Source organism: Denticeps clupeoides, chromosome 9, assembly GCF_900700375.1.
Source record: "Denticeps clupeoides chromosome 9, fDenClu1.1, whole genome shotgun sequence".
Classification (NCBI taxonomy): domain Eukaryota; kingdom Metazoa; phylum Chordata; class Actinopteri; order Clupeiformes; family Denticipitidae; genus Denticeps; species Denticeps clupeoides.
In genome coordinates, this window is record NC_041715.1 from 10,781,652 (window position 1) to 10,806,766 (window position 25,115).

At 43.6% G+C, this 25,115-nt stretch overlaps 3 protein-coding genes and 2 non-coding genes across 27 annotated transcripts in view; 1 reads left to right on the top strand and 4 right to left on the bottom strand.

The window, feature by feature from the left end:
* Positions 1-12,359, bottom strand: part of clasp1a (cytoplasmic linker associated protein 1a) — a 59,214-nt gene extending 46,855 nt beyond the window's left edge. For all 22 annotated transcript variants that reach the window (XM_028990385.1, XM_028990378.1, XM_028990396.1 and 19 more), the window contains exons 1-2: positions 12,226-12,359; positions 10,109-10,546 (exon numbers count right to left, since the gene is read on the bottom strand). In XM_028990385.1, the coding sequence (XP_028846218.1) occupies positions 10,109-10,303 (195 nt within the window). In that variant the 5' untranslated portion in view covers positions 10,304-10,546; positions 12,226-12,359. The remainder of the gene's footprint in view (positions 1-10,108; positions 10,547-12,225) is intronic.
* Positions 12,360-13,178: 819 nt separating this feature from the next.
* On the bottom strand, positions 13,179-16,075 carry nifk (nucleolar protein interacting with the FHA domain of MKI67). The gene is made up of 6 exons (XM_028991742.1): positions 15,884-16,075; positions 14,702-14,830; positions 14,303-14,411; positions 13,977-14,188; positions 13,825-13,890; positions 13,179-13,539 (listed from the first exon to the last, which is right to left on the bottom strand). The coding sequence occupies exons 1-6, from the start codon at positions 15,998-16,000 to the stop codon at positions 13,327-13,329; spliced, it is 846 nt and encodes a 281-aa protein (XP_028847575.1). The 5' UTR covers positions 16,001-16,075; the 3' UTR covers positions 13,179-13,326.
* On the bottom strand, positions 13,590-13,718 carry LOC114797538 (small nucleolar RNA ACA64). Its single transcript, XR_003750909.1, has one exon. It is a non-coding gene; the product is annotated as a small nucleolar RNA ACA64 (small nucleolar RNA).
* LOC114797539 (small nucleolar RNA ACA64) lies at positions 14,509-14,641 on the bottom strand. Its single transcript, XR_003750910.1, has one exon. It is a non-coding gene; the product is annotated as a small nucleolar RNA ACA64 (small nucleolar RNA).
* Positions 16,076-16,859: 784 nt separating the features above from the next.
* On the top strand, positions 16,860-24,321 carry LOC114797057 (high affinity cGMP-specific 3',5'-cyclic phosphodiesterase 9A). 2 transcript variants are annotated; one of them, XM_028991672.1, is made up of 14 exons: positions 16,860-16,974; positions 17,811-17,972; positions 18,172-18,223; positions 18,621-18,723; positions 18,795-18,937; positions 19,099-19,158; positions 20,430-20,607; positions 22,078-22,200; positions 22,291-22,383; positions 22,656-22,723; positions 22,817-22,919; positions 23,145-23,249; positions 23,454-23,600; positions 23,822-24,321. In XM_028991672.1, exons 1-14 carry the CDS (start codon positions 16,887-16,889, stop codon positions 23,945-23,947), a joined length of 1,551 nt encoding a protein of 516 aa, XP_028847505.1. In that variant the 5' UTR covers positions 16,860-16,886; the 3' UTR covers positions 23,948-24,321. The 2 variants fall into 2 exon arrangements, with proteins under 2 accessions (XP_028847505.1, XP_028847506.1); XM_028991673.1 differs by lacking the exons at positions 23,454-23,600; positions 23,822-24,321 and adding an exon at positions 23,382-23,440.
* The last annotated feature ends 794 nt before the right edge of the window (positions 24,322-25,115 follow it).

Genomic DNA, 25,115 nt, shown 5'->3' on the forward strand with positions numbered 1-25,115 from the left:
AATGCTGACACTGAACCGGCGCCGAGCTCGACACAAAAGCTCAACACATCAGTCCCATCTTCACACATGTCCTTGGGGTGCAACTGCACATCAGACGCTACCTCGTGGGGAGCAACGTTGTGACCTCCAAAGCTCATGGGACCAATTACTGCAGGCGAACGCATAATAAAAAGCACTGAGCAGAGCACGGAGAGAAAGCAGGTTGTTTTTGTCAGGTTCATGTTGTGCCGCAGACCTGTGTCCGCAGGCTGCAAATCAACTGATCGGAAGCTGGGGGCAGGGGACGATCATGCGAGCAGAAAACGCATGGCCTCAAAATGTGACCCGCTTGGCCCGATGGGGACGAGGCCAGAAAGCACAAAGGCTAATGTGAGGTCGACGCCACTCATTTGGATGGACCAGGGTGCGGTCAAGGCTGCCAAAACTCAGCCAGAACACACACAAACACTTACATTACTTTGAAAAATAATTTAAATTCAGAATATCTTTGTCAACATGTACTTCGAAATTAGCTGGAGGGGTATCTTAAAAACTGTGTGTAAAAGCTAGCATAGCACACACACACACACACACACATTATATATATAATGTATGTATATGTGTGTGTGCGCGTGTGTGTGTGTATGTGCATGCATGTCTGCTGGGACACTTTCTTCTGTCTGACCTTAGTGACCTAGTATGGTTACACACACATACACACACGGCCACCAGGGATTTGTTTGTCGACCGCATTTGAAGAACCCCGCAAACTCCAAAAACCTGAAAAGGACTAGATAAAAGTGTATTTTATGCAGCCATCCATGGCATTAAAAGGTATGCATTAATAATACATCAAATCTAGTTATTTTATTTTAAATCAATAAAATCTGTTTAATTGATTCTTTAAATCATAAATAACGAACGGTTTTGTTCTTTCCTTTTTTTTTTTTTTAGCTGCATACCAAATGCAAGATGACACCAATAATGTTAAGGTAACTAATGTACATCAATTTAAAAAAATGTGTAGTTTTGTTTCCTGCAATAGTTAAATAAAAAGTCAGAAACAGTCAGCGTCACCAGTCGACGTTGCATATGACAGTACTGTCATAAAAGCAGGAGACAACTGAAGACTGTCATAACAAAATGTCTGTTCAGCTCTTCATGCAATTCAGTGAAGTGACAAGACGATGAGATAAGAACTGCCACATCTAAATCACATTTTAGTACAAAAAGAAATCCCAGAGTCATGATCATCTTAAATCATAGTATAGTTTCGAGCGCTTACGTGCCACATCTGGGGCTGGCAACGCAAACCCAAGAATCCCAGCATGTTAACATTAAACACAAGCTGCTGGTTAGTTGTCAAGGGTTACGCCTGATGCTATCCCTGCCCCGCCCCCCATCCGCAAATTATCCATGGAGAGGCAAAAAGAGAGGAGACCCATGAGATTAAAGGGCCAGAGAAGAGAATAGGGGGGGAAAGGGCAGTGAAGCGGTGGGAAAACCAGTCATCTGCACTTAGACATAAACAGCTTCTCACACAGCCCATCCAGTCCCTACAGGCAGAGAGAATTTTTCACAACTAACTACTCATACGTCCATGCCTCAGCAAATCAATAGCCTAGAAGAATCAAACATAATGTGCAGTTTTAACAATAATAATAATAATAATAATAATAATTCAATTATAGGCTGTTTTACAAGCCCAATGTCATGAAGGCGTTTGGACCTGGAAGTGATTCACCGAAATGAAAGTGATAGTTGTGTTGCGTGGTATGGCCTTCTCTGCAAAACAGACAAGTGAAAGTGAATGATTGTTTCCTCTCCCTTCTCACCCCATGCATGCCTCCATAATGGCCCATCGGAGCACAAGAAGCAAAAGACTAGCCGCTAAATGCAGAACCGACCGCCACAGGAAATCCTTCCTACCTGGAGCTGTCAGATTGTATAACTCGACCTTGCTCTGTAGGTGATTTTTCAGGGCTATTCAAACACAAATGTTTTTTTCACTCATATGTGCAATACTACTCACTTGGATGTCTTTGAAAGTTGGTTTTTACCCCCCTGCACACGCCGCCGCTGCTGCTACCCCCTCTCACTTATACCCATATCATCATTGTCACTTAGCACTATATAGTAATATCATTATTGTGATTGAGCCTTAAGCTATTTTTGATAACTGCTCATGCTATTTTTTGTAAATATAATTTATTCCTCTTGTTTCTCCTTCTGCATTGAGCATGTTGTTGACAAAAGAATGTCCCTCGGGATAAATAAAGTTCTTCTTATCTTATCTCCTTTATCTTTAACAATCACCCTTGGTGAGCAGCCATGACCGGCATCTGGGGAGCAGCGTGTGGGGACGGGTGCTTTGCTCAGTGCCACCCACTAGGCCACCACTGCCCCCCTGGTCTGAAGACCAGGCCCTGACAGTGCACACACCCTGTGTGGTCTCTTTAGTCCTGAGAGAACAACACATACAGCTAAACACCTGTCCCAAAAACCCGAAAGCCCAAAATATCCTGTAGATCCTTCCTCCTGCTCTTGTGAAGAAGTCAGAGTAGGAGAAAGCCAGGGGGACTTTCACCAGATCCCTGGGTTCAGGGTTCAAGGTTCAAGAGGTCACCTGCTGTGTTGCCATGGAGCTCCGAAGAGGAGAAAAAGCAGTCAGGAATTCCAGGCGTAACAAGGACTCTCCAGTCCTCCGCAATATAGCACTAAACTAGCACTGGATTAAAAACCAAACCAATAATCTTCCATCTTTTGAATCTTCTCTGAGATGCACATTACAGTGTGATGAGCCAGCAGGGTTCCTGGCCATGACATAAGTTGCACTGGAAGAATACTGAAGCATTCGACTGGCACCCGCAATGCAGCTGGCACTACAACAAAGCATTTAAACTAAACAAGTCTGAAATCAAACGAATTTTCCACACCAAAGCACTTCATGCAAATGAAATAAAGCAGTGGCTAAATAAAAGTCGTGCACAGGTCTAAATGAACTGCAGACATAAGCACATGCTATGTGGACTGTCGCTACCGGTCGCCTGAAGACACGGTCACGCGTCCCAACACCACCTCATCACGTCCCTCCATCCCGCCTGGGCATTTCTGCACCTCCCCATTCTACTCATAAAGCTGCAGATGTGACATGGCGGTGTTCTCCTGAAGGACTTGGGGTGAGAAACAGTTTTACAATCATTTTTAATGACTTTCTCCATATTGTTAAGTAACAACAGGTTCCAACGTTCAGAGCAGAAATAAACGCTTAAAATGCACCCAGCACTCTGAATCTATGCAGACAAAGAAAACTACATTTGCATATCGGCATCATAACTCAAACATGGTAGACCATTATAAACACAGCAGCTCTGTGTCGATCTACATCACATTTACTACATACGGAGTACTGGTACATTTCCCACAGACAAGGTGGCATTTACACTGTCCACTGGTGCGAGACGCTGACGTGCTAGAGGGAGATTTTATCCTGTACCGGCATGTTCACCTCGTCCTCTTTGTTCCCGTCCATACTGGCTTTTAGTATTCAGGAAGATGCAAGCAGTGGTTCAGTAAAGCAACCACAATGGAAGCTGCTCCATAAATGCACAAAAAGACAAAAGGCAGCAAAGCCAAAGACAACAGAGAGATTGAAAAGCGTGCAAACAAGGAAACAGTTTTTGTGCGCAGAAAGGGAAGGAAAACAGATGCTGAATATTATGCACCATTGATTGACAGCTCCTGAAAGTGCTGAGCACCATGGAAACAGAGCACGATGCACAGTGGACAGAAGTCCAGTTCAAACAAATCGCTGATTTCAGATTAATACATGAAGCAGCGATCAACACACGTTTTGCCACAGACATGATGGTCTATCTTCACGTATATAAGTTACATGGTGTAATTAAATTTATTAATCATTTTGAAACAATAACTTGTTTAGGGTACATGCAAAAAAAAAAAAAAACCTCCTTTAAGTCATTAAAACACAAGAAAATTCAATAAAGTTATCAGGCAGCTCTACATAATAAGGCATTGATTATTTATTATTTGAGTGTGTGTGTGTGTGTGTGTGTGTAGCACACAACACACAAGCTAAGCTGTAGGGAGTGAAGACATGTGGGGCATATTATTTGTGTACATCAAAAGGCAATGAGACCCTAAAAAGGCCACGATAGTAGGATAGTAGGGCGTCTCCATGTCTCACCGCCATAGCCACTCCAGCTGCAGTCAGCATCAACAATTTAGGACGTTAAAAAAAAAAGTCCTGAAAATGTCAAATTATACAAATGGTCATTCATAACAGAAGTGTCAACAATCAGGAGGTGGAATGTTCCCTTTCAGTCAGTTGAGTTTTGAAGTAAACCCTGGTGAGGATTTATTTATTTTTATTTTTTTACTTCAAATGAACAATCCTTAGCCTGTACAACAACACTGGTATTGTTAAATGATGAATTAACTGTTTGTCATTAAATATTCTGAGAATAAAGTGTTCTAAATAGAATGAACAGAAGGGGGGTCATTTTAATGCTTGCAGAGTTCCAGCTTTTTCCTGGTACGAAACATTTACATTTTTTATATAGGGCAGCTACATGACGACCCATTTTATGGTGCTGCTGTCTGTGTTTCCCTAGAGTTTTTCAGGATCCTGACTACCGAACTCCTCACACTCCTGGCTGTGATTGTGGGACGAAGATTTATTCCATTAAAAAAAATTAATAATGTGAAGTTAAGACCATCATCTTGACTTGGCTTATCTTGATTCCATCATAGATTAGTTAATATCCAGGGTGCTTTAATACACATTTCATGTGTGACAGTGTACAGCAAGTCAAACTGTCAGAGTAACAAATACGATGGAGTCTACAAAGTGTGAAAACAGTGTAGTTTGTGAAGGAATCTCAACAAGCTGAACCTGTGATTCAACCGGTCTGACAATCTACAAATACCAATCACATATTTAAAAGGACAGTTAGTAAATAGTTGACAATGATGAGTTCTGTTTAAGAAAAATCCCCAAAATCCCTGTGTCCTGCTAAAGCGTAAAACCACTCATCAGGTCAACAGCTTAATCCCTAAAAGCACACAGAATCTGTGAAGAACACTCAACACCGTTCATCTCATGGTCGAACCTAAGAGAAGGTTGCGGAGGTCGGTTACAGCATCCGCACTCCGGACCTTTATGTAACTCGGCACCAGCCCCACAGCACAGAGCGTCCAGTTGCTGAGCGAGAGTGACAAACTTCGTACTCATCACCTAATCACTCACCATGGCGGAGTGCAAAAAATATCCCAGCCACCACATCACAGGGTTGCAGTCTAAAAACCCCAAAACAAAGTCATGTATCTTTAGGTCTGGCTCCGTCCCACAAGCAGAGATACAGAAATCCACTTCACCGCATAAACGATTCTTTGTTCAAGAGATCCTAATTAACCCACTAATACTGCATATTAAGTCATATTTGCAGTCGATCGTTTATTTTTAGAAGCACAGAATGATGGGAGTGGAAAAGCAAGAAAACATCCATGAGGAGACTATCTCCTTAAAGATTAACTTGACCCATTTGGGAAGAGAGGGAACACAGTCTACGGTCCAAGCGGAGCTTAAACTGGAATCCTAATGGCAAATAAACTGTGCAGCATTTAGAAACACTGAAAATCTTTTTTTATTATACACACGCACTAAGAAATATACACAAATAATCTATATTTCTACGTGATAATAACTAACATATACACACATGCTAAATATTAAACACGTGGTGAACAAGTGGTGTTACATTTTAGATCAATGCAGTGTAAACGTATCAATATATGAAAACATCTCCTGACAAATTTATTTCATGCACTTTTTTTTTTATGCACTTTAGCCAACTTTTTAACACTGTTGCTGTACCATTGTGTCCCTGAGCAAGACACTTAACCCTAAGTTGCTCCAGGGAGACTGTCCCTGTAACTACTGATTGTAAGTCGCTCTGGATAAAGGCGTCTGATAAATGCTGTAAATGTAAATGTAAAAGTTACATTTATGTGACGTGTTTTTTTTGTTTTTGTTTTATTTGTTGTACGGTGCAGACCGCCACTACGAACACTATGTTAACACTTGTCGAGATCAAGATGAGGGGGCAGCAGAAGAGAAGTACATGAAGAGAAGCCAGTCAGCACAGAAGAATGACGAACACCCACACAAACAGGAGGAGGAGGAGGAGGAGGAGGAGGAGGAGAGGGGCCAGGAAAATAGAACAGGAAAATGCCAAATAAGGAAGCGTGCATGACAGTGAAAATATAAAGGAAAGCAGAGGGTAAAAACGGCAGAATAACAGAGCGCCACTCTGATGCATTCTCCCCTCCCCCGTTAGTCCTCCAGCATCAATCCCACAATGCCTCGCTCCATACGACAGCAGCATCATGGCGCTTCCCTGCTGCCAGCCTGGCTCTGCTTTCATCATAAAGGCCGCGCGCGCACACACACACACACACACACACACACACAGTGGAATACTGCTCCGGTGAAATAATAAATTAATTATGCAGTGTGTGTGTGTGCATTTGCACGTACAGTACAAACAGCACGCTCGTGCATTTCCTTCGTTGCTCAGGAAAAAATAGACAGTCCACATATTCTGTCATTTACAAGCTCTCTGTATTTGAGTGCAAACATACACACACACCTAGAATGTACGATGTCTAATATAGTCATATAATAGATAACATGCATGGTACTGATTTGTGTCCACACATCTATAACCAAGATGAGGGTTTTAAACAATTTCAACCTTGTTCCATCAGGAAACATCACACTTATTTGGGGTACTTTTTGTCATACATGCAGCAGCGTTAATTCCCTTTACTTTCTGTTTTTATCTCAGTCAGCATCTTATACGTTATGAAACGGAGAGGAGTTAAAAGCCCTGTATCTAACACCTCACGATCATTATTCATCTCACTTCAGACTACATTTAAGTGACATGATCCTTCAGTGTCAGACTCAACAAACATCATGTGTTGAGTAGAGCTGGCGGCCTATCGGAGTCCCACAAAAGTTGACTCTTTCAACAAAAATGTCGTCCTGAATATAAATAGACAGACCAGGTTCTAAGATTCATTTTCACCTTTACTGAACCCTGAACAAGGCTCAAAACGAAGTATTTACTTCAAACTTACTTTAGTATTTCCGAGTAACAAATTGCATTGTGAAGTTCAATTACTGGCAGTAAGTCAACATATTGCTTCCTATTACAGAACCTCAGCAGCCTGGCCAACATAGAGCAAGTGAGGTCGATTAGCCGGGCTTAGAGGAAAGGCTATAAGCCCATCTGTGGAGATGTCATCCCCTCATTAAGGGCTCATTTCAACTGGCCACCGTTCCTGGGTGCATGCCCGATTAGGGGCAGTGGTGCCCTAGCGGTTAAAGAAGCGGCCCCGTAATCAGAAGGTTGCCGGTTCGATTCCCGATCCGCCAAGGTACCACTGAGGTGCCACTGAGCAAAGCACCGTCCCCACGCACTGCTCCCCGGGCGCTTGTCATGGCTGCCCACTGCTCACTCAGGGTGATGGGTTAAATGCAGAGGACAAATTTCACTGTGTGCATCGTGTGCTGTGCTGCTGTGTATCACATGTGACAATCACTTCACTTTATTATCACTTTATTTATTAAGATTAAAATAGTTTCTGGAGAGCTCAGAATTCATACCTGACTGTTTCTCCCCTGCTCCTTCCACCAGCACATCTCGCCAGCCTCAATCAGGCATCGAGGAGTGACCTAGGGCCCCACGAAATACCTACTTCTCCATTTTAATTCATCTGAATTCCATGTTTTCTATTATAAACATATTTATTCACCTAAAAACTAACAAATGCAATGACAAATCACATTTAATCACTGTTTGCTTCTGTAAACCATTTACATGTAAATTATATGTGAATTTCATGCAAAGAACTACTTCACAATATTACACATTCTTCTGGTTGTTTTTTGACCAAGAGTTGGCTGAACGGCGCAGAGTTTTGCCGAGGCTGCGATAAAGTGGTCCGGATCCGGCGCGGACAAGACTCTTGACCATCGCTGGCCGTGAGTTTACATCGCGTTGGTGTGTGAACGTCCAGCGGGCTGCAGCGGCCAGTTATACACAATTCCACCTTTTACAACAGATTCCATTTTATTTGCCGGATTTTGGAATCCGGCCCACATTTTCTGCATTGCGGAAATCATAAGGCCCTAGTGATCCAGATTATTCTTTCGACTGGGAACTCTGAAACTCACCATTGTTCCTTCAAAGCAAAAAAATACAAGACTGACATTATTGTTAGGAAGACCATAGTATAAGTAGGATTATCTGCCCTGAGGTGTGCGCGCGCATGTCAAAGGATTTGAATTTGGCACTTGCCGCCGCTGTTCGCTCTGCACTGGGTGGTTCTTCGCCTCTGGGGTTGTTCTTTAAAACCCTTTAACCTGCACCTCAAAGCGGATTATCCCCGACATACATGTTGTGCCCCAGGACATGTTTCCACACGGCCTGTGGCCCTTATTTACGTACCTCTGTGGCACAGACGCCTCGCTTGCCGTATTTTCCTGTCCAACTCGAACGCTTTACCACGTGGACTCAAAACACCAATAATATACTCATTCACATCACACCTCACTTCTAGGGTGGTAGTAGCCTAGTGGGTAACACACTCGCCTATGAACCAGAAGAGCCGGGTTCGAATCCCGCTTACTACCATTGTGTCCCTGAGCAAGACACTTAACCCTGAGTGTCTCCAGGGGGACTGTCCCTGTAACTACTGACTGTAAGTCGCTCTGGATAAGGGCGTCTGGTAAATGCTGTAAATGTAAATGTTCTAGACTCTTCTGGTGAATCTCCTTGTGGTGACAAGTGGGACATCGCTGCAGGGAAACCTGCGCCCCGGCAGGAGGAGAGGACGGCCTGGCTCTCCTGGCTACTGCAGTCGAGGCCGGTTCCCAGCACCGCGGTGCGCTGCCCCTCTATAATCTGATCGCGGTAATAACGCTGAGCCGCTGGGCTGACTTTCACGCTCCTCACAGACCCGCGCGTCTGCGGACGCACGCTGGCCGACCGCGCCGAGCGGAAGTCCTCTCTGTTCTCTGGCCAGCAATGCTGCCGCGTCGTAGTTCCAAAGACGGTGTCAATGTTTCGGTGCGTCAACCTGCCAGGCAGGAGGCGGGACATCTCCGTGTGTCGGTCCTGAGAACGGCACCAAAACAGCTCAGCTACAACAGGCCGAGCCCTCAAATACTTTCCACATTACCGGCCTCATAACCTCCGGCCTGCGCTGAGGAAACGATAAATACCGAGAGGCGCAACGTAGCGAGCAGGCATTTAACTCGGAGGTGGTAGATTCAAATTACTAAAATAATAATCAGTAACTAAGAAACTAAGAATCTGGCAAAAAAAAAAATAAAGAAAGAAAACTTATTCGCTGACATAGTCCATGTCTGGGGTGGAAATGCCGTTCTGCTATGAAGAAAAGGGCCGCCAGAAACCACAATTTCTATAATGAAATAAATGAAAGAAAGAAAGAAAAAGAGCCCACACTGTGCAGTGTATGAATAAAGTACATTGCAACCACGGACGCAGGTGCCATTACGGGACGCTAAGAACATTTTTGGCCCAAGCCCAGCCCCAGACAATAAAAAAAATTCTGCTGAATAGGACGGCCATAACGAACGATATTAAAACTGACTGCACAAGATGCCCTGATGGCGCAACAAATGCAGAAAGATGGACAGATGTTGGTCGCGCTGCTGTTGCTGGTTACACCTCGATCTGAAAATATGATGATGTCCTGCTCCTTTCTTTTCTTGTGTGCTTTTGTATGTCTCGACATTCTTTAGAAAGTAAAAGAGAGACAAAGAAAACATTTTCTTTGTGATTTACTTTCTATTTTGAAGCTCACGTTTGGTTGATCGTACGGACTTGTGAACGACCCTAGTTTGAAGTTGACGGTCATTGGGAAAATAACAATCAATGCGAGACAAGTGGCTCAGAACACATCACCTCAGATCAATATCAAACAACGTGTCAATTGGATTAATTTTTATTGCGAGTTGGTCAGATTGCCCCTTCGCTTAACAAAAATGAAATGCAGCCAACTGCACCCATCTTACCTTAAAGTTACTGGAGTTGACCCACGACGTGGAAATGCCATCCACCATCTTGTCCAGGGCCGTCTGGTCCTGCTCCAGGTCGTGAGATTTGTCTTTATCAGAGATGTAGTCAATGAGTTCCTGGCCCACTTGCAGTCTCCTGCCCACGTCTTTCTGGAGCACCTGAGCCAAACAATACTCCATATTTGGCTCCATGGCTGCAGTTCGTTCCTGCTACTACTCAAGCAGCGGCGGATTGAACAAAAAGGGAAAATTTCGGCCCAGGAATGTCGACAATGCTCCACGCGTTGCCCCTCTGACAGCTGAGGAGGTTTCTCTTCCTCCCGATTATTTTGTCCTCCACTCCAAGCGCTCAAAAACGTAGACGCTGCAGGGGAGCACGTGGTGAGCGGGAGAGTATGAGAGGACGGTGCTTCATAATTTAGAAGACTTCCATATCTGTGGTCCACAAAATAAATAAATAAAAAGACAAAAAACAAAAAAAAAAACAAGGAGTCAAAGTGTGTTTTACAATAGCAGCAGTTTGAAGTGAAATACATTCACAGTTGGGTTTCTTGAAGATATTGCAGAACAATATCTGCAAAAAATGGCAATGATTTTAAACAATGAGTCCACTGAACCACTCAAGGCCAACAAAGAAATTATATAAACTGTTATACATACATGTGTGTATGTGTGTGTGATTGATTTTAATATATATATATATATATATTAAAATCACACACACAATAGTTCGGTATTAAACTTTGAATAGGTTAATCTGTTATCATGGGGGGGCAGTGGTGGCCTAGTGGTTAAGGAAGCGGCCCCGTAATCAGAGGGTTGCCGGTTCGAATCCCGATCTGCCAAGGTGCCACTGAGGTGCCACTGAGCAAAGCGCTGTCCCCACACACTGCACCCCGGGCGCCTGTCATGGCTGCCCACTGCTCACTCAGGGTGATGGGTTAAATGCAGAGGACAAATATCGGTGTGCACCGTGTACTGTGCTGCTGTGTATCACATGTGACAATCACTTCACTTTCATAAATGATAAAAAAAAAAAAAAAAAACATGTGCTCAAAAAAACAAGGCAAAGTTAATATGTGCAGAAGATCAGAGGTGAAAGTTGGAGCAGCCCGATCAATATCGATGGCTCACCGTTCTTACGCCATCAGTGACAGCATGATAAAACCCCATCAGTTCATTTACGGTTCCTCTAATGAGCTGAAAAGACTTGACTCCTTCAGCACTGGAATGTAAAGCCAGTCAGAATCCGAATATCTTTAGGATCACTATAAGAGAGGTATTTTAAATACTGCGTGTAAAAAAAGAACCTACATCACAAAATATGAAAAGGAGAGGTAGAAGACTGAAGCGGAGGCGGTAAAACGGAGTTAAGTGGCCTGATGGCAGAAGCTGTTGAGTCTGTTCGTCCTGGTTTTAATGCTCCTGTATGTCTGGCCTGATGGCGGCAGGTCGTGATCGGGATGCGGTGTTTTGTGCAAAATCCGAATATAAAGCCGGTCCCGGTTTACTCTCCTGCAGGGAGGTGTCAGGAGTCGCGGACGCCTTGATCTGGATTTCTTTTTATTATTATTATCTTTTATTATTATCTTTTTTGTGTACGTGCCTTTTGCAGCCGGGCTGGACTGAGAACGAGAGGCGGGGGTCGATTTTGTCGGCGACGTTTTGCCCAATTTTACCACCACACACACCGCCTCGAGTTTACTTGAGCTTTGATCGCGCCTCGTCGTCTTTTTTCCAACGCGCCAACAGCGACAGAGAGAGACGATAAATAAAATCATGTCGCTCCTCCCAAAAAAATGATGTCAGCCAACATTTCCGGTGCAAGAGTTCGGCACAACACCGGCCAGCGGCTCACAATAAGCCAAGTCCGGGCCCGAACTCGCCGCTAGACGGGAAAATCTCCGGCGGGGCGCTGGATTATTTCCCACGACGTGTCGATCCGAGAGAACCTCTCCGCCCAGAGAGCAGCGGCGACGTTTACGGGCACGTTTGCAGGTTTAGCTCGGCGGCTCGCTAGCTCCTTTCATTGAAAATGCTAGGCGTCAGAGCTCGCCATGTTTCATTTAAACAGTCCACCTAATTCCGCCGGACACGCTTCCACTGCCACTTACCCGTCTCCTTTCCGGACGAACAGGCGGCGCGGGGCGAAGGAACGGACGCCAGCGTCGTCAGACAGCAGCCGCAGCGAACGCTCCCTGGCCGCCTGCCTGTCTCCAGGCCGACTGCTGAGCGCCGAACAATGACGGGCGCGCACTGCGCATGCGCCGGACGCACGCCGCTGCGGCCGCTGGGCGGGACGTGACGTCGACGTACGCTTCCTGGCCGGCGCCCGACAGGGCTAGCTAGGTGGCGCAAGAGGGTCGACCCAACTAATCTAACGTTCAGTCAATTAACTTTTTTTTTTTTTTTAAAGTGCAGTGATTGTCAACCGAATGAAATGTGTCCTCTGCATTTAGGTGAGCAGAGGGCAGCCACGAAAGGCGCCCGGGGTGGCTCGGGATTCGAACCGGCTTTACAATCATGAGAACCGACAAGAGAATCGGAAACAAAAAAATAACGTAAAACAAATTCTGTTGCAAGAGGTTTCCATTTTATATCCTCCTGTGCAGCTCTCCTAGATTCTTTAATGCACGGAGATCCAAGTGTTTCCTTTCCTCTAATCGCAGTCAGAGCTCTCAACTCACTGCCATCACTGGAAAACTTTTAAACGTAGTTAGTAAGTTCATATTCAAGGGCGATCTTTTTATAAATGCGCGATGGTGGGTCTGTGCAAAACTGCATTTGGACACACTCTATACTGTTGTATTGACAGTAAACCCCTTGAATCAGAATTTTGGCCTCACCTGATTTGAGCATAGCCGACGTTTTTGCGAGTGATAATTTAACGCTTCTGAGGGCATGGACCCTTTACACTGAGCTATGCATATATGCATGGTAAATAAGTAAAGGGAATGTGTATGCCCAGTCAGAAAATAACAAACACGAAAACCCTTTATTCTTGTACTGCCTGTGGCCCATGTTTGCACCGGTAGTGCCAGGCTGAAATGACAAAGACCACGCGAACTTGAATAATAAATGTTTTATAATTCAATAAAACATTTTTCCCTTACCTCCACTGAGGTAAAGGTGACAATGTAGCTTTATTCTCTAAAGGTAAATAATGTTCATATACATAAGCCAATAACAGTCCCCAACTGTGCTCCACTGAGCTTCTACGACTCCTCTTCTGAATCTTCTTCCTCCTCCTCCTCCTCCTCCTCTGTGCTGCCCTCGCCAGACTCCTCCTCATTTTCAAGTCCTTCACTCGGGTCAGTTGACGTGGGATTGGCCACCGGCTTGATCACAATTTCATCATCTTCGTCATCATTGACACGCATGGACCTCCTTTTCTCGAGCAGAGATGGCGTGCACACTGGCGTGACACCCTAAGGGACACATACATCGTTAGAATGCCATGACAAGAAGGGGAACCAATCATTGTGGGCACATGGGTTTCATTGCTCAACTACATGAAGTTGGCAATAAGCTTAAATGTACCTCTATGATGTTGGCACAGTTATCTTACCTCCACCAACTAATACAGAGGAGACAATTTTCAGACTGTGCCAGATCATGCCCGTCCACATTATGAATGAGGCAGCTGGTCCTACTGTACGGGTTCTCAAACCTGTTTAAAAGTCTAACGCAAAGTTTTTAAAATTCCACCATACCTCACTGCAGACGGACGCATTTGCGTCATTGGTAGACCCTGCTTTCTTCTTTGGAACTTGTGCTGCCTTTAAATAAAAAAAATTAAAAACAAATTCACAATTCCAATCTCGTTTGACCAAGTATGGGAACAAGGCCATTAAATGAAACGTACAAATCCAGGAAAATCATATTCTATCCCTTTCTCTGCCAGCCTCTTGCGGAGCTTCTCCTCTTTGCTCAAGAGCTTACTGGTCATCTTCTTCAGATCATCAGAATTGTGTTTTTTGTTGTAGCGCTGCACTGCGGGTTGAACTGGCCTCTTGAATTTCCTTTGGCAGCCTTTGAAGAGTTTCTCGTGAACCTTCTCAGGAGGAACAATGCTGCCTATTGATAGAGAAGACCATTATCGATTAGCACAATTTGACAACTAGACTACTAAGCATCACTATTTTGGTAATAACAATGTTAACCGTACGACTTTATGATCTGTCTACTCACATTGAATGAGCCTTTCACCCAAGAGGTAATTGTTCATGGTCTCGGCCACAATTTTTGCCACTTCATCACATTCAAATTCCACAAACGCATAGCCTTTGCTACCACCGGTCTGTTGACAAAGATGCAGGATTTCCAAATTTATTCTGCTATTAAGAAGCCAGAGGCCACTATTGCACAAAGATGAAAAATAATAATAAATAAATATTTGTTATCGGCACATGGGTTTCAATGCACAGCCACAAAAAATAGGCAGCAATAAGCTTAAATGTACCAGAATTCTGTGCGCACAATTATCTTAGACCCGAAAGACTGCAGCAAACGGGGCCATTTTCAGATTGTGCCATGTAATACTAGGGCATAAACGTCACAGTTGAATTTTAACGTTAAATGGGAACTCACCTTTTTGCTTCTAGACAACCTTAACCTCTTAACTTGGCCAAACTGCTCAAAATAAGCCTTGAGCTGGGGCTCGAATAGCCCCGTGGGGACATGTCCCACGTAAACCACGCCAGGAGTCAGCGACTTGCCCTGCGGATCAACACACGGAAAACATCAATACCGCAACACATCGTGACATTCTACGTGGTGACATCATACAGGGTCATCGGATATCAATATTTCTGTACTACAGATTCAGTCCACCAGGTGGTGCCGTCGAGCGTTTTCTTTAGTGAGGTTGGACGACACGAGAATCAGCGTGTGACCACAACCTCCACTCCTGTAGGTGGCGCTGTAGCGCTGTGCACTTTGGACAGACCGATCACAGCATCTCGTTTTCAGCTGTTTTTCTACACTTTCAGCGAAACGTAGAATATCGTACAGGACCACAAGATATCGTGACCCGCGTATCGTACCGTGAGACCCTCGCCAACACACACCCCACGTAGACAGACGACAAGAGACCTGGACACGGGTTAGGATGTGCAGACACTGCTCGCTAAACGCCAGAGCGACAGCTACATTCTCAGCATTGATCAGACGCCTACAGACAGTAGTTACAGGGACAGTCCCCCCTGCTCAGGGACACGATGGTAGTAAGTGGGGTTTGAACCCGGGTCTTCTGGGTCGTAGGCGAGTGTGTTACCCACTAGGCTACGACCACCCTCGGTGGTACATCCTGTTATTCGAACATCAGCGACTTCGTCTCTTAAATCGATACGTCACTGGCCGACTCGTCTGACGTTTCAAACCGATTATTCTCGGATCTTCTGATATTTATTACTCGCTGGTTACTTTTAGTATCCTAGCGGGTAACACACTCGCCTACGAACCAGAAGACCCGGGTTCGAAACCCACTTACTACCATTGTGTCCCTAAGCAAGACACTTAACCCTGAGTGTCTCCAGGGGGGGACTGTCCCTGTAACTACTGATTGTACGTCGTTCTGGGTAAGGGCGTCTGATAAATGCTGTAAATATAAACGTGCTTCTATTTTTATTACAAAATAACTATCGAGACAAATAACCAAAGTAACAAATCGGCCGAGAAGGTTTTTAAATAGTTTACGAGAAGCGCCCTTTTCAAGATTTGTTTTATGGTTTTCAGAAGGCCGCAACGCGGTCCTCCTCGGAACTCCCTCACCGTCCCCCGACGCTTCCTCGCCCGCTGCACCTCCCTCCGAAAGGCGGCGTCGTCCTCGGGCTTCAGGGCCAGCAGAGCCGCGGCGGGCTCGGGGAGCGCCGGCTTCCCTTCTGTCATTTTCACCGAGCGGACCGAGCCTCGCACGACGCGCGGCTCCACCACGTTGCGGCTGAGCCCCGAGCCACCCCCACAACAAAGAGGAATACGGAGAAAGAAGGGGTCGCGGGAGGGGATGGCAGCGGTCGCTGCAGAGCGCCACCTGGCGGGGCGGAGGTTTCAGGACGGCCCGTCGATTCTGTGTGATCCTGGCTGCAGTTCGTGAAAACGTCCAGTATTTGCGATTATCGGATTATTGCCTGTTATCTGGATCAAAAGGATTCATTAGACAGAAATATCCAGAAAAGTATCTTCATTTACACTTTGGTGGGGCTGAAGGGTTGAAAGTTTACTTAAAAAAAGGGATTTATACAATGATGCAGAATAAAAAAAACACTTAAAAATTAAACATTTGCGCCAATATAAAAAAAACGTTCAAGATATGTTTAGTCAATAATCATGTATATTTACCTATTATTAGAAGCAATCACATAAATCCCTCGTTTAAAGATAAATGGTCATAATCATAATTTATTACATTTATTTATCAGCTATACAATTTATCAATTGTATAGCTAATATTAAAATCTTCTGTAGGCAAAATCTTCAGCGCACTTTAAAAAATCCAATGGACAGAAAAAAAGGTGTCACCCACTGTATGCCATTACCCACAGTGACAGTTACTTTTGGCTGCTCAGTGGAACGTGAAAGTAAGCGCACGGTTTTGTTCGATGCTAATGAAATGACATCAGGTGGCTGAAATGCATATGCAAGGCGCTGAGGCTTCAAAGGGACGGGTCAGGGGAAAGAAGAGCGGGTGAGGGGGTGGGGGGCGGAGTGGCTCTCCATTAAACCAGCTGCACTCAGTCCCTCACATCACCAGGAGGCTTCAGCAGCAGAGGCTGAGATGGCAACAAAAATCATCTATTTCACCGTGAACGGGAGGCCCGAGCGAGCAGAGTTTCCCGTCGACTGCCCTGCACAGGACGTCAAAGGCAAGCAGTCTTTTTTGCCAATTACAATTATTTTTTTTAAATGGTCAAATAGAATTGTCCTAATAATTGTTTGACTTTTGTCTGCTGTTTTCCGAATTGGATGATGAGTAAATTGTAAGGATGATAATAAGCTTGAGTGGGTAACATGTTATTATTTTTTTTAAGTTAGATGCACAGTGCAGCCCCTGGCACGTCCAGAGTTCAGAGCGAAGCCGTGCTGGCTTTGATCGCTGCCGCTGACCGGGTGAAATAGCTTGAGTGGTCCATTTTCAGCGGTTGTTTAAATGAAAGAGTTTCCTGTGCTTTGGAACAGCCCCATTATGAAGATCATTCGAGCGAGCACGCAGGGGACAGACACAGCCAGTCTCCTCAAACGCTTAGGCTCACAGATGACAGTAATGGTCCTCAGCAACCTGGTTATAACCTGGTTATCATTATGATGAACCTCCGCAGACTCTCTAATACCAAAAAAGCAGGTGTTTAAATTAAAAAACAGAATTTCTTCTAAAATTGAATGATATTGTAAGTACTGAACACATGAATTCATTGTTAAAGAGCGAATTCTAAAGAAACGTCCAGAGGGACTTCAACTAATTTAATAGGATCACAGCTTCTGGAAGGGCAGGGTTCACACCTACGGCCAATTTACAGTCACCAATCCACGTAGTGTTCGGACTTTTGGGCAGTGGAGGGAAAATGGAGAACCTAGAAGAAACCAAAGCCGGAGCCTGGTTTCGACCCCACGACCTTGGAGTCGCACTCCATGGTCCTTAATGCCGATTAAACAACAGGGCATGCTAATCACACATTAAACTGCGCATATTGGTGTGTTCCAGACCTGTTCCGCGCTGCGGCCGAGGCCGGTCCCCACGACATCCTGAAGCTCTACAACCCTCAAGGCAACATCATCAACATCTCTCCACAGCTGAGCCCCAACAGCCCGCACTGCTGCTACAAGCTGGAGGTGGTGGCGGCGGACTGCAACAGCGAGCTCTTAGGTATTCTCCGAGCCAGCGGGGCAGATCAGCGGCACGTCACACTTACCTTCGGCCTCATAACCACGCGGGCTGCTGCTCAACAACTGTCCAGATCCATGTAGTAAAATTAGAAGACGTTTTATGTTTAACATTTTAAAGAGTATTTCTGGGTATTAGTTTCCACTCATCAAATCTCTATTGAATTTTTCTTTCATTTCAGGGACAGAACTTGCTGTGGCGCTAGGATTCGACCTCTCCTCCATGGAAAAAAGGTGAAGTCCAGCACATTCCACAGTCGCCTTTTTCTACGCCACTTTCTTTTGCACACCAGAGGAGCAACTCTGTGTGTTGGAGTCTGCATGTTCTCCCCATGTTCCTGCCCGGTGCTCTGGAGTTACCGTCAGATGAACTGGTCAGGGGCTGACACGGGCCCTGTGCCCAGACCTGTCACCCCGAAACGTAACCAAGTGGCTTTACAATACGAACGGATGACGGAAGACTTTTGACCTGAAGTTTATATTTAAACACAAAGTTGTTTGTCAGGAAGACATTTATTATTCATACATTCGGTACATTTTATTAAAGCAGGAACCACGACAGTCAGCTGGAGCCACAACTGCACAACCACGGGCGATGACAGGGGTGACACTTAACTGTTCTTCTGTTTAGGTTACAGAGTCTTGAGAAGAAGATCTTAACTGAGGCTGGAGAGACCCCGGCGATAGTTCATGAGATGAAGAGTCAGGTCGAGTCTTTCAGGGAGAAACTTGAGGTAAATCTCAACATGTGCATATATGCCATGTTTATTTATGTATGTATGAATATTTGTGTCTCGTCTCGTAGAACGTAGAACATCTCAGCTGGCTAGGTCTGTTTAAGGATCTGTCTGAGGCCACAAACAAACCGTCCCCATTCTACCATAAGAGAACTCTACGGAAAACCAGGGAGGAGTGTGAGCATGTAAAAGAAAAGTTCCTGCAGATGAGGTGAATGAGCATAGCTTCAGATATTGCACACATTAAAAATGGTCAAATGATCATATATGATCATTATATGATAATGATAAACAGAATCATTGACAATGGAACCTGCTTTAAAAAAAAAATGTTGATGGTGAATAGCTTTTAGATTTTTTTTCCCCCCTCAGCTCTCTTGAGGTGTCTGAGGACGTGAGACAGTACCTCAAGACTCCCACCTTTGACAACTGGTAAGTGCCAATGGTGGTGCATTAAAGATTTTCTTTTAAAATAAGAATAGAAAAGTAAAGTGATTGTGATGCACAGCAATCACAGCACACGGTGACACAACGGAATGTGTCCTCTGCTTTTAACCAAGGGTGATGGTTAAAAGCAGAGGACATGTTTCACTGTGTCACCGTGTGCTGCAGTATATCACGATGACAATCACTTCACTTTCACTTCCCAGTAATGGAAACTTTCCATCACTTTCATGTAAAAAAAAAAAAAAAAAAGAATAGTGTCTCTTCTTGAAGAAATGTAACAGGACCAAGCAGAGTAAATGCTGAGGATGCCCAGCAAACTGTGCCCTTCGAGCCCACCTTGTGCTGTGAACAAATCTGTATGTGGGACCTAGTCTAGTTCGCAGGGACATGTTAATGGGTAAGCGCCAGCGACACTGTTGTTGGCACTAATTCAGCTCTTTGTTGAAATTTAGAAATTGTCCAGAGTGCAGTGAAATCTTCACAAAGACACTGAATTATGACATTTAAACAGACATAAACATGGTCTGACTGGAGTTTAACAAATAAAAGTGATATGTATACTGAATTTAGTACAAGGTTTACAGTGCCATTAAACACTGCAGAAGGATCGTGAGGTTAAGGAGTAGTAAGAAAGAATTTGTGAATATTTTCAATAACTACCTCTATGTAGCAAGACCTCTCCTAGCCTAAACCTAACATTACCCCTAAACTGAAGGCAAAGCTTATGGGCATTTTATTTTATTATTTTCAAATAAGGTTTTTGTTCAGAGACTGAAACGGCTATACAACTATACGGATATACGGCTATACGAGCTCTCAACAACCACAACACTTCATAGAACTCTAATACACTCCAGCACTTTCACTTTCAATCACTTCTGGAATATATCCCCCCAGAATCCTTGCACAAACTTTTTACTCTTGCACAACATTTCACTCATTTGCACACCTTCACCCTACCTGTTACACATATTTTATGTTTTATGTTAAAAACAGATATAATATTTGTAATATTTGGTTATGTTTGCAATATTTGCATATTGGTTCATTGAATACATGCAATATTTGCAATACTACAGCAGTCGCTAAAGCATTTCACTGCATGTCATACCGTGTATGACTGTGTACATGACAAATAAAAATTGAATTTGAGGATCGCGTGCACACACAACCATAGTGGCTGGCACTCTGTTTTAACAGAAGACACATTTATTTCTGATGTCAATGACTCTGGCGTGTCTCCGCGATACGTCCAGGCAGTGGGAAGACGCTGAGATCATGGTGCTGCTGCAGGTGATGTACGCCGACCTGGACTTCATCTCAGCCTTCAACATCGAGCCGGAGGTGCTTCAGCAGTTCCTGTACGAGGTCTACCAACGCTACAACAACATCCCCTTCCACAACTTTAAACACTGCTTCTGCGTCACACAGATGGTGAGAAACTGTGTCGGCGGTGGGGGCGGGCGTGGTTTTTCATCGCATCTTTAGATGTTGAGCAGTACCTTTAAATCTATCAATCATTTACCACGGTTCAGTGTTTTAAGTCACATTTGAATGAGTCAACATTCCTCTCCCCAATGGTGGGCAACAGACTCAAACCCTAAAAACTCCCTCAAACACTAACACACAGAGAAAGACAAACAAAGCATTCCTGCACCATCCACCCTGAGCACTCTCTAGCGGCATTCTGGGCAGCTCCGCCCCAACACAGAATAGTCTAGAATAGAATAGACTACAGACTGTGTGTGGTAGGAGAAAACCTGGAGGACCCCTGCTTGACACTCAAATTTCATTATAATTAACTTACATACATACATACATACATAACAAGGCACAAGGCCCGACGATAAAGACTAAACACAAAGATGGTGGAGAGACAAGGACTGGTAGTGGCCCAGTGGTTAACACACTCGCTCATGAACCAGCAGAGCCAGGTTCCCTGAGCAAGACACTTATCCCTGAGTTGCTCTGGGGGGGACTGTACCTGTAACTACTGATTGGGAATTGCTATGATAAGGGTGTCTCATAAATGTAAATGTGGATACTGCATCGATAGATTGATATACACAGGCCACGGGTGAGACAATTTAAGGAATCAGGAAATAAGAAGACAAGGCAAAGCTTCGGTCCGGAAAACACCGGGGTGGAGTGCAGAGGACATTACAGCCTTCCAATTTTTTATAAAAACAAAACCATGGGAACCTGCTCCATGGAGGCATTAGTGTGGGTCAGAGAACACTTGTATATAAAAGTAGAAGATAGTTCAATTACATTTACATTTACATTTACAGCATTTATCAGACGCCCTTATCCAGAGCGACTTACAATCAGTAGTTACAGGGACAGTCTCCCTGGAGCAACTTAGGGTTAAGTGTCTTGCTCAGGGACACAATGGTAGTAAGTAGGATTCGAACCCGGGTCTTCTGGTTCATAGGCAAGTGTGTTACCCACTAGGCTACTACCACCAAATGTTTTACTTATTTCAATGAAATTCAAAGCTAATTATTATTATAAATCAGACATTCAAAGTTCAGTTTATATGTTATACTGAAGAGTGAATCGGGCTTAATTAAAACATTCATACAACACATTTTAAATTGTAGTACTGGTTAGCCTATGTTAACCTTAACAGCACTCCTGTAGCACTCAGTGACATTGTTGTCATGTCGTGCATCATGTCGCATCTTTTTGGTGCAATAGTTTTGTCTAAATGCTTATAGAGAACTTTCACAGAATTTTAGTGTGGAAGTTCAAACAAGGATATGGTGACACCTGGTGGGCCATTGAAATAACAGTCTAAACAAAGCATTTTAACTGCATGTCCAGTATATAAGCACGTTCACATATTTAATTTCACTTTGTTACGTTTTGGTTCTCACCTTGGCATCTGTTTCTCACATCTAGATGTATGGTCTGATTTGGCTGACGGACATTCGGAGCAAGTTGGACAGCATAGACCTTCTCACCATGCTGACCTCTGCTGTCTGTCACGACCTGGACCACACAGGCTACAACAACGCCTATCAGGTGAACAACATGGCCTCCTACACTCACTGTACAGACTGACCAAAAATCAGACACTAATGCTCATGCTGCTGATGATTCTGCCCCTCATAGATCAATGCTCGCACAGAACTGGCACTACGCTACAATGACATTTCCCCACTGGAGAATCATCACTGCGCTGTAGCCTTTGAAATCTTGGAGAAGGTAAAGCTATTGTTGAGAAACATATGATTAAGTTAAGTAGCTCAAACTGACATTTTTATGTCCCTCATATACATTTTTTAAAAATACCATTCTATCTTATATTTATTTATATAAGTTTCTCAGTTTTCTATGTTTATTGTGTTTTTTTATTTATAGCAACAGCTATAAATACGTTAGCTATGAATATAGCATTATGAATTTGAATTATGTATGAATTTAAGCACAACCTTGCATTATTGCTAAAATAAAAAATATCATGTTTTTTTTTTCAGAATGAATGCAACATATTTCGAAACCTGACAATAGAACAGTACAAAAGAATTCGCGAGGGTATCATCAAGTAAGGCCTCTAATTCAACTATTCTTTATTTATGTTTTTTTTTTTATTTATATGTTTATTTTTATATATTTTTTGTCTTTATGTCTGCTCCAGGTGTATTCTTGCCACAGACATGTTGAGGCACAATGAGATCCTGAACAAGTTCAAGTCCATCCTACCAGAGTTTGACTTCAGTAACAAGGACCACAAGGATGTGGTAATTGGTCTGCTGCAATGTTTCTGAGTGGGGAATTTGTCAATGACTTTTTACATATCAGGCTCAACATTAATATATTTTTTTAAATCATGAAGTGATGTTTATTAATGACTGTACTGCACACATAATAGACTGATGTAAAGTAACTGTTCTTTAAATGTGAATGTCTTGTAATATGGGTGTAATTTTCGATTTTTGTTCCCTGTTCTCCTGTTCCATCTTCAGCTGATGATGATCATGATCAAAGTGAGCGACATCTCCAACGAGGCGCGCCCCATGGATGTTGCTGAACCCTGGCTAGACTGCCTTTTACAAGAGTTCTTTAATCAGGTGAGTGAATAGACTCACCCTCAACCCCTCTTGCTTGCTACCATGAGGTGACTTATTTAAAGACATTAATAAGGCTGAAGAAGTTTACTTCATTGCAATAAGGTTCAATAAGGCACATATGATTACTATCAGAAAGGAAGAGGAAACAGGTGGGCTGCGGAATAAGTTTGAAGCCAAAGTTTAATTCCTATCTCATCAACTTAGAGTGACATGGAGAAGCTGGAAGGGCTCCCTGTCACTCCATTTATGGACCGCGATAAAGTCACCAAGCCCTCTTCACAGACCGGCTTCATCCGCTTTGTCCTCTTCCCTCTCTTCATTGAACTGGCCAATCTTTTCCCCTGTCTGGAGGTACGTCTTCTTCTTCGAATGATTTAAATCTCAAAATAATATAATGATCAGAATAATAATCTAAATAAATGGAAACCAAAATAAAGCCATTAGATCTGATTCTTTTGTTACATGATTACCTTCTTGTTTTAGTGAAGGACAAAATGCAATGATTGGCAAAGACAGCTGATCCAGCAAAACAAAACTGCTCAGGTTAAGGGCATCCTCCTCTGTTCCCATAGCAACATATTATTGATCCGGTGCGGAAGGCCCTGGACTACTACACAGAGATGGAAAAGGCCTTGGAGACAGAGAAGCAAAACCGAACACAAAGCGACAAGACAGGAAAGGCCAAGGAGACATCCTGAAATGCCTGAAAGAAGCCAGAGGGAGTCTGAATCAAGGGCAGCCTTCAGTCCTGTTGTACTTCATAAATCCGAAACACACCACTTCCAGCTGTATATTCCTGCACAATAACCAAATCTCACAGGGAGAGAAAAAATAATTATTATGAACACACACCAAAAGAAACAAGTTTAGATGGTTTGCCCAAAATCTATACCGATGTGCTTGTATGAATGACATGCTGTTACTGCAGCTTAATCAGTGCTGACAGAGAGTGTGAATGAACATCATCATGTTTACATTGTTCTGTTCTTTAAGGCGCATGTATCATCCTGGATGACACAACTTCTTCAAGGCTAAATAAAACACACACAAAAAAAATCTTCTCATTATTCACATAATTCCCATTATTCATTTGGGTGGTAGTAGCCTAGTGGCTATACATACTCACCTATGAACCAGATGACACAGGTTCAAATCCCACTTACTACCATTGTGTCCCTGAGCAAGACACTTAACCCTGAGTGTCTCCAGGGGGACCCTGTCACTACTGATTGTAAGTCGCTCTGGATAAGGGCATCTGATAAAAGTTGTAAAAAGTAAATAAAATGTAAACATATAATGTAAAAGCATATTCCTCAATTTATTTCTCATTATAATGTAAATTCTGATTTACTCAGTTTCATTGTTAATTAACTTAGTTGTAATTTAGCACATTTATATTTTATGCCATTTATCAGACGCCCTTATCCAGAGTGACATTCTGTCAGTAGTTACAGGAACAGTCCCCCTGGAGACACTCAGGGTTAAGTGTCTTGCACAGGGACACGATGGTAGTAAGTGGGATTTGAACCTTTGATTTTGTGAGTGTTGTCATGGGTGAGTGTTTTACCCACTAGGTTACCATACACTAAGTATAGTATACTAGTGGGTCAAGTGTGGGGGGGGGTGTCAACTGTAGGGCTTGTCAAAGCCCATTGAGACATACTGTATGTGATTTTGGGCTAAATAAGAAATAAATGTTGTTGTTGTTGTATACTAGTGGAGACCTCTTAGCAGATGTTTTCTTGCCTAGATGTGCACTATAGAACAGTGGTTATAAGTTCTCAAAGAGATTATTTACCTGAATGTTGCATATTTCTAACCATCCACACATAGAGGGCTTAACGGTGTCCAGGTCCACCATGTCCT

Excerpts from the sequence above, each read along its gene's own strand:
- nifk (XM_028991742.1), bottom strand. The coding sequence starts at position 16,000 with ATGACAGAAGGGAAGCCGGCGCTCCCCGAGCCCGCCGCGGCTCTGCTG. Across the intron at positions 14,831-15,883 it reads CGAGGAAGCGTCGGGGGACG|GGCAAGTCGCTGACTCCTGG; the intron begins GTGAGGGAGTTC and ends GTTGATCCGCAG. Across the intron at positions 13,540-13,824 it reads ATGCGTCCGTCTGCAGTGAG|GGTGTCACGCCAGTGTGCAC; the intron begins GTATGGTGGAAT and ends TGTGTCCCTTAG.
- LOC114797057 (XM_028991672.1), top strand. The coding sequence starts at position 16,887 with ATGGCAACAAAAATCATCTATTTCACCGTGAACGGGAGGCCCGAGCGA. Across the intron at positions 19,159-20,429 it reads ACTCCCACCTTTGACAACTG|GCAGTGGGAAGACGCTGAGA; the intron begins GTAAGTGCCAAT and ends CGATACGTCCAG. Across the intron at positions 22,724-22,816 it reads ATTCGCGAGGGTATCATCAA|GTGTATTCTTGCCACAGACA; the intron begins GTAAGGCCTCTA and ends TGTCTGCTCCAG.